Consider the following 9,150-nt stretch of genomic DNA (forward strand, 5'->3'; position numbering starts at 1 on the left):
GTGGAAAGGCCAAGTAGAAAGGCTGGCAGACCTGCCATGCCAATTCTCTAAACAGCTGACGCCAGACTGGACCATTGTGACAATCCATTTTGTCCTGCATAGCACCAACCATAACATTTCACCTTAATTCCTCATCCAACCCAAAGTCTTGTATTTGGATTATGGCATTTAACGAGACAACTTCCAATCTTGACCGAAAGATATCAAGTAATGCAGAATCCATGATAGCTAACTTTGGGAACAATGTGACAAAGGCTCTCTCTCCACACAAAAAATGTGCACTTTATTGCTACTTGAACAAGAAGTCTTGTGGCACCTTATAGACTAACAGATATTTTGGAGCATCTGATGGATGCATCTGATGAAGTGGGGCTTTGCCCACGAAAGCTTATGCTCTAAAACATGTTAGTCTATAAGGTGTCATAAGACTTGTTGCTGTTCTCGAAGCTACAGACTAACACGGCTACCTCACTGATAATTGCTACTTGAACTTAACTAGCTTCAACTTCCAGTCACTGGTGCTTGCTGTGTCTTCAGATAGGTCTATCCAGGGAAACATTCTGCTAGAGGTATGCTAATTTAATTCTCCCATGTGAACACTCTGCTCTGAAAAATAGGACTTTATTCCAGAATAATTACCCTGCTGCCAAAGGTACATAACTATCAGGTTCGCTTCACTTTGTAACTTTGCTGGATTTTAGATTTTCCAGATTTGAAAAGATCTTAATTTCTGGAGTTTCTAAATTTTAATCTGGCACTTTTGGACTGTGGCCAACAGAACTGAACACATTCTCATAACAGCTTCAGTGATGCTCCACTCAAAAGTAATTAATACCTTATGGCTCAGTATTTCCATTTATACATCCAAGGATCATATTACTTGTGTTAGCAACAGCACTGCACTGGGAACTTATGCTCAGCATGACTCCTAAAAATCAGAAGTGCTGCATTTGGATACAGTCCTTCACCCTGCAAGTATGACCAATGTTATTTGATCCTAGCTGTTTGACAGTTTTGATTGTATTAAAATACAGTTTGACACTTGTACTTTCATATATCAGACTTTGAGCCATTCTAAAATTCCTAAGAGATCTACTTATTCTTCAAGTATGAAAGGAGAAAATAAGGGTATTTTTGCCTAACACCCACTCTGAATATCTCATTTTAGAGAAATTACCCATTTATTTAAATACTTTGATTACTCACTTAACATATTTCATTTTAAAACTCAGTCATTTGAGGTTTGAAATTAAACAAAGGAAATATTGGCTTCTTCCTCATTAAAATAAGACAAATGTCATTTTCAAAAATCCTCCAAAAATTTGATACGCCAAATGTCTTCAACTGTTTTATGTAAATTCAAAACGTTAAACAGCAATAAAGTTTCAACTTCCTCCCAACCGGCAGTGGAAGTTCATTCAGTGGACTCTTCTATTCCTAGGTAACACACAGTGATGGGAAATCTAAGCTGTGATGGCTTCAGGTTGGGAGCCCAGATATGCACTGTTTTAGTTGTCCAAATAACGTCCTAAACCGACTGTAAAGCTAGGAATACTGCAGGTCATCTGACGAAGAGGGTCTTTGCCCGCGAAAGCTTATGCTCCAACATATCTGTTAGTCTATAAGGTACCACAGCACTTGTTGTTTTTGCAAATAGAGAAACACGTCTACCCCACTCATGCAGGTCATATGGGAATCTCGGAGCCGCTCCCCCAAAACGAGGAACCCCAACGTTACCTTTTCCCTCTGCGGAACCAAAACACCGCCAACGGCACACCCGGGCCTCTGGAGGCTGAGCGCCAGTCAGGGGCAATGTGGCACTGATTAGGCTGGGCTGTTTCAGGAGAAACTGGGACTGTGCCTTCCACAGCACCAGGAACAGCAGGATACAGCCCGGGTGCAGCATGACGCTCGACTCAGACAGTAACAGCAACCCCACGCCCTCGCATGGCCCGGCTCCGCGCACTCACCCGGGGCCCCGGGGCCCTCGCCGCCAGCTCTTCGGCCTCCCGTCGGCCCCAAGCTGTTCACGATGTAATGCGAGACCCGAGAGCTCTCAGACACCGACAACACAAAGTCCCCTGGAATGGTGCCCGAGTCCCTCACCAGGAAGGTCCCGTGGCGCTGCCCCTGCAGTAGCGATACCGCCTCGGCCCGGCTTAGCCGCCCCCAATACCAACTCGCCCGGTCCTCGGAGTCGAACTGCCCGGCCATGGGGACCACTATCCCGCAGGCCGCACGAACACCCCCTGAGGGCCACAAGCACTCAAGGCCCCCGCGGCCCCACTACGAGCCCAGCCCCGCCACCCAAAATGGCGGCCCCTGCACTGACCTCACCTACCAGACGTGACGACACAAACTGAGACGACAAAGCGGACACGTAATATCCCTGCGCGTGCTGCATGGCCTTTGTAATGTCTAGGGTTTAACAGCCCTTTGAGCCCACGAAAAGGGCGACTCCGTAGTGTTATATGTCCCTGAAATGCGCGCGCGCACAGTGAGCAGCCGTTGAGTGAAGGTCACTGGAAAAGGCAGACTAGCGCAGCACACCATCCGCCATAGGGGATGATTGGTGATAGGGCGTGCTCGGCGCTGCACAGCTGCCATTGCAAGAAGGTCAGAAGTAATGGGTGGCAGTCGAAGGAAGGTCGCGTGGCGGCGGGAGCTAAGCCACCATTGGAGAATTAGCGATTCTGACATCCCCGCACACCTTCAGGGCTGGTTGCACTGCCATTAGGAGAAGGTCTGCGACAGTCTTGTCGTTGGCGGCCAGGAGAGTGCTGCGCCTGCGCAGAAGCTTCCGGCTCTAGAGAGCTGACGGCACTCCGGGCGTCAACGCCAGTGACTGTCACGGCGTGCGCGCGCTTGGCACAGCAGGGGCCGCTGAGCTTGGGAGGATAGCGCTGTCTGAGCCCTGAACGGCCTCGGCGTCCGTTAGCGTTGGACGTTTCTACCCATCGCCCTGTTTGCACCTCTTGGAGCCAGGCAAGGGAGCGACCAGTTCTGGCCCGCTCCAAGAAGATAATGATCAGTGGCGTTAACCCCCCGTCTGTGTTTTTGTGCTGGGGTTATTTGGGGCGAGGTGCCCCCTGCGTGCCTCTTCCAGCCCTGTTGGTCAAGCCAGGTGGCAGTGAGCATGATTAATACAATCATTACAAGCATTCCATGGAGGGAAAGGGGTGGATGGTTGGAGAAGAGACAGTAAGAACGGTGGAGCTAGGCCTCTTACGAGGACATAAGATCCCTTCTGAGCAGCAGCATCAAAGACTTAGCTGTTTTTGTTCAAGGTCCAGAGACTTCTGGTCATCCAGTCCTTTACTGCACAGGGCAGCAACTGCCACCTCCAGATCTGGAATCACTTCATGGCCAATAAAAAACAGTCATGTAGCACTTTAAAGACTAACCAAATAATTTATTAGATGATGCGCTGAAGTGGGTCTGCCCCGTGAAAGCTCATCACCTAACAAATTATGTTAGTCTTTAAAGTGCTACATGACTGTTTTTTTGTTTTGTGAAGATACAGACCAATATAGCTACCTCTCTAACTGTTCATGTCTGATGTGCATCTGGGGACATCCTCATAGAGTGAGCCTAGAGTGCAATGTACACACGTCTGTCACTGTCCACAGGAGAGGTAGATCAGTCCACGTGCCAGACCCAATCTGGGGTGCACAAATGAGTCATCATAGATATCTGTTATGAGAAGCCCTATCATTCTTGCTGCAATACCAGTGGCTCATTTGTACTCTTATTTTCAACACCAATGTGTGCACTTCTCTCACAGGGAGTTTGTTTGCCCAGCCATACTGTAGGGTATATAATGTACTTCCTTTTGACAGTCTCTAGCCTATACAACCACTGAGCAACCTAGCAAGGAAAATAGGGATACGCTTGGTGAAGAATAATATCTTAGAGGAGCATGGAAGTAACTTAAGAGAGAGTGGGAAAGATTCCCCCCTGCCCCTTAAGAAAGCTCATTTCTTAATGCCCTGGCTACACATCATGTAGCTGCAAAGGGATTTCCTTTATGACAAGGGGAACCATTTCAATTGGGAAGGGGACTTAAGCTGGTTGTGGTAGCTCTGTGTTTAGTATCTTGTCATTTACTGTGTGCACTAAAGCTATTTTTCATAGAATCATAGAACAACAGGATTAGAAGGGACCTGGAGAGGTCATCATGTCCAGGCCCCTGCACTCAGGACAGGACCAAGCATCATCTAGATCACCCCTGACAGGCGTTTGTCTCTTGTTGCCCCAAACTTTGCAGGCCCCTCCCTTGAAACAGGGTCTGTATCTGGAGGAATATTGGTTTTCAGGCTGTGAACAGAGATGCTCAGTCTTCATCTGTCTGCTCAGATACATGGCTGAGTTTCAGGTGCTTCTTACCATTTTTATCTTCTCTTTATTTGGCTTGGGTCCCTCAAAGAACAAAGGCATCTTAACAAGTGGCAGTCCTTGTTGGGCCAAAGAGGTTGTGAGCGGACACTAGTTTGGCTGCTGTTTTTAAAAGTACAGACACATCCAGCTGCCCCTTCATTGCAGCTGTAATGATACTGTTTTGTATGTACAGTAAACCCTCAGTTTAACAGACTAATGGGGGAAGAGGTTTCCGTTAATGCCAAAAGGCCATTAAATCTGAATCTGCAGGACTGCAGGCAACTTGCACGGCACGCTAGGGAGCTAAGATGGTGGGCAGCATGGAGGAGACAGCCATTGTCACTAGGCATGCCTCAGCTCCACACTCCCTCTGCAACTGTGTGCAACATGATCTAAAACAGTCTCCTGCTCACTGACCTCTGGCCCTGGTAGCTCTGATGAGTCAGTGGCATTTACTGGGGGGGAAGGAGAGGGCTGGCGGACAGCATCTGTTAGTGCCAAAGTCCATTAAATTGGGGCTGTTAAACTGGGGGTTTATCGTATGTATTTATATTTGTGTGAGACAGGTCAGATTAGGAAAACAAGTGCCTGCGCGTGTCCCATTGTTGTCCCTGGCAATAAGTCTCTGTGGTTTGTTTCCTGCCCTAGGAGGATGACACATGCAAGATGGAAACCTGACAAGTCCACCCTGTTTTGCATAGATGGCTCCAGGGAACAGCACTCAGGTGGAGTGCAGAGCAGTTGCAGGCCTCCCTCAGACATATGTCCAGGTTAAACTTTGAGTCTAGCCCTTCTGACTGGAGGCAGGCCTTCCCTAAGTTAGGTAGCATTCAGTTACCAAGACAAGATTCTTGACTTCCTATGTGTGTTCAGGTGGCAGCATAAAATAGTGACCTGCAGAACGGGGAAATTAATACCCAGGGTAGGGTTCCCAAACTTTTTCTATTACGTATCCTTTCACAACACAAGTGGCTGAGAAATGAAAGAAAGATTGTATTTAACACTATTCAAAATACTGAATTCATAACTTCATTGTTTACATTAATTTACTTTTTCTTATCACTTTTACATTAATACCAACAAATGATCATCCAATTGTTATAAGCAGAAAAATTATTCTAACCTATTTTTCACTCCTGAGTTTGTGAACAAGCATCTATATTATTTGTGCACAACAGATAGAGTGCACCATTATTGCCACATTGTTGTACAGAAGACTTGCTAGCAAAATGAGCAGCTGTGAAGACTGTTAATATCTAGGGCCCTTGATTAACGCACATAAATGCCTGCAATTAACACAGAGCAGAATTACCATGTTAAGAAAATTAATGCATGGTAATCGCAGATGGTGGAAAACCAGCTTTAACTGCTCTGCATACTGTCAGCAGAGGTCAGGAAACCTAAGTAATTGCACATTGGCAGGCACAGTGCCTGGGGCTAGGGTTGGCTGAGCCTTTGCTAGGCGGTGGTGGGGAGACGTGCCCTCCGGGCTCAAGGAGATTGGGGGCTGGGGTATGCAGGGCCATGTGCTCCATGCGCGCAAAAGCTGGATTAGTTACTGAAAATAAGTGCATTTCCACAGGTGGGAGCAGGGTGGCCTGGCCTCCTGTGCCTTGAGATCACTGCATCTTGTTCCTTTCATAACCCGGTCTCACCCCTGTCTTTGCTGGCTGCCATCATGAAGGACATGCTAGGCTTCTGGCAGCAGAGGCAGAGCTCGGGGCCCGTCCAGGCTGCTGTGTGGCACTGCCTGGAGGAATGATTCAATAAGAAGTGAGCAGATCAGGGGAGGACTGTGGGGGCAGCTCCCTGAGATGGGGGCTCTTTCCCTTCTGGCAGATGCCAGAAGCAGAGGTTGTGCTGTGATCCAGTGCTGGGTGGCATGAGCACTTTGAGTGATGCTGCTATGAGCTGTTGCTGGGGCTGTGCTTGGCACCGCCAGGAGACATTTCCTTCTCCTGAGACACCTTGAGGAGGCAAATCCTGCATCTCCATGCAAACAAACACCCCAGCTCCACGCCAAACCCTGTGCACTTCCCACTGGGATTCAGGGGTAAATAGTATTCTTATTATTGACATCATGATTAGTCGTGATTATTTTTTTAATCAGAGGAGTAATCATGATTGTTTTAATCCAATGACAATCCTATTTGTATAATTTTTCATAGTCTCCCACTTCTGAAGGCCAGCAATAGCACAGAAGGATATTTGGCAATGGGATGCTAGAACATCTGTGCAAAGTGATATTAAACATTTTCACCGTCTCCAATCTCTGAAGGCAGCACCCTAATCAATGCCGTCTAATTTTTTCCATCCAAGTGCAGGCCTTTTTCCATTCAAGGGTGGAATAATTTTCCTGTGCACCAAGGCATGTATGAATGTGCACTACCAGTCAAACCAAGAAACCTAGTTGTGGATGCTCTGCTGATCAGCTGGGCAGCAGTTGAATCTTTCCTGAGTGGCCACATAAGGGGTCAGTTTACAGGGAACACTGGCTGTGGACTGCACTAGCACAGGAGTAAGAATGGTAATGTGGCGCTAGACATACAATATTGCTTGTCACAGTGGACTGAATGAATAGGTGAAAGGCAATATTAATAATCACCAAACCCATGTCTTTTCACAGCAACTTACTGATTAGTCTGCATGAAGTTTGCATTAGTATGTCTTCTGTGAAAAGTGATACTCAGAACCTTACAACTACTTTAAGGATACAACCTTTTTTTTCTGCAGCCATTTTAGAAGGCCTAAAGCCTAAGTCATCTGCAGCCAGACTGAAAGAGCAGCAGCCATTAGCTGTAAAACAGGAAGTCACATACTCACATTTCACCTAAAGTGCATTAAACTGGTGTAATACCAGGCTATTAAGGAGACTGTGTCCTAATAGCATTCACTATCACCAGATTAAACAGATCTCAAGATGGTTAAAGAAAACTCACTCTGATGGCATTTTGTCTGGTACAAAACTCCTTATCAATAGTTGGGGTTATGGAATCCTCATTCTGTGATTAGGATCCTTGCTTTCTTATTGTTTGTATGATCTCTGTCTGGTTTCTGATTGTTTCTGCCTGCTGTATAACTTTGCAAGGTGTAAATCAATTAATGTAGTGGGCCGTGACTGATAAGAAAGTCTATTACAGTATGTTAGGCTTGGTTAGTAAAATAATTGGTTAAGGTATAGCTAAGCAGGAGACAAGTTTCACTGCGTAAACTGGGTTCCAAGAAGGAGACAACCAGGAAAAGAAAGATAGGAAAACTTAGAACACCACCTTACCGCCAAGACACAGCCTAAGACAAGTACTGACAAGAATCCTCTGGAAAATCCTGCCATGCAGCAACTAGAATCCAGACAAGACTGACCTTGCCTGGCCAACAGGGAAAGTTTGCCCGCCTTGGTCAGGACTGGTGAGCAAGGCACTGTATGCTTAGCATGTGTATGCTGCTTGCTTGGTATTTGTCCATAAATAGAGAGTAATAATATTACAGTGTGAGGCTTTTTCACAGGTTAAAGACTCTGCAAACCCCTAGCACATTATACTCTAAGCCCTAAAAATTGGATATGAGTGGGTATTTAAATTAACCAGGTTATACCTTGAGCCCTAGGAACTGGGTAAAAGTGTGTGTCCTTAGAATGTGGGTGCAACAGTGACATGTGTGTGGGTAACAATATCAATTTCCCTAGCAGACCTGCTAGTGGAAACTTCCCAGAAGACCGGCTAGCTAGCTGGGAAGCTGGGAAAAGTGGTAAAAAGACATTTTCACAGGCTCAGCAATGCAGGCAGCACAGCAGCCAGCAGCAGTGCAGAGGTATGGCTGACACTGCTGGATAGAGGGTCTATGGGGGGCGGGAATTAACAAACATATAAATCACTTTTTAGAATTGACCCTCACAGTATACTTGCTAGGTAACTGGCATCCTGTAAAAAGTGGTATTAATTCACTGACTGGAACCCATTGTTGAGAGCAGGCCTGCATTTCCCTATTGGCCTATTGCGGAGGCTGGCAACCAGAAGAGCAAGAAGAGAATTTTTTTTTTAATTTGGTTAAAAAAATGGATAATTCAAGAGCCACAATGCATGTGCATACAGGACAGTCCTTAACAATGGCAAACCATACTTTTTGTAACTCTTAGTTAAGAATAGCATACACACATAACCCACAATGCACTGCAAATATTAAACAGAAAGTTAGCCAATGTTTTGAGATGACATCATTTGCTATTTAGATATGAGTTGTTCATTGTTGGGCTTTTAGATGTTCACTGAACTATCAAAAATAATCATATTTTTTTTCCACTTTGCAATTATAGCATCGGGAGCCACAAATAAGTCCTTAAAGTGCCGCACGTGGCTCGAAAGCCACAGGTTGCAGCTCTCTGCCCCAGAGTAACCAGGAGGTGATGCCAGCTGTGTTGAGCAGCGCACCCTGGGACAGCCCCCCCCGGTCACCTTTCGTCTGTGCTGCTGCTGGTGGCAGCACTACCTTCAGAACTAGGTGGCTTTGAAAGCAGTGCTGGTGTGAGTAGTATTACAGAAGAAATGGATGCAATGAAAGTAAGTCTACTATGAAAAGTGATACAGGTAAACTTTCTTCACAGCCCCTTAAACGATGTTGAGTGCACCTCCCAGTTGTGCACTGCTGGTGTAGCCCAACTCAACCTCCTTACCTGGCTGAGGCTGGTGTTGCCCCTGACTTGGAACCTCTTGTGATTACCTTATGACTGCTTGAGAGATCACGACCTCCAATTTGAGCATGCCTACACTGTGGTGCTGA

General features: G+C 46.3%; 1 protein-coding gene across 2 annotated transcripts in view; it reads right to left on the reverse strand.

Moving 5' to 3' along the window:
* CRK (CRK proto-oncogene, adaptor protein) overlaps positions 1 to 2,317 on the reverse strand; it is a 48,935-nt gene extending 46,618 nt beyond the window's left edge. Inside the window, exon 1 of one of the 2 annotated variants that reach the window (XM_075013947.1) lies at positions 1,971 to 2,317. In XM_075013947.1, coding sequence (XP_074870048.1) covers positions 1,971 to 2,214 — 244 coding nt within the window. In that variant the 5' untranslated portion in view covers positions 2,215 to 2,317. Of the gene's footprint in view, positions 1 to 1,737; positions 1,922 to 1,970 lie in introns of those variants that run through there. The other variant, XM_075013948.1, reaches the window with a different exon arrangement.
* Between the last annotated feature and the right edge of the window lie 6,833 nt (positions 2,318 to 9,150).

This window comes from Carettochelys insculpta, chromosome 19 (genome assembly GCF_033958435.1).
Source record: "Carettochelys insculpta isolate YL-2023 chromosome 19, ASM3395843v1, whole genome shotgun sequence".
NCBI lineage: Eukaryota > Metazoa > Chordata > Testudines > Carettochelyidae > Carettochelys > Carettochelys insculpta.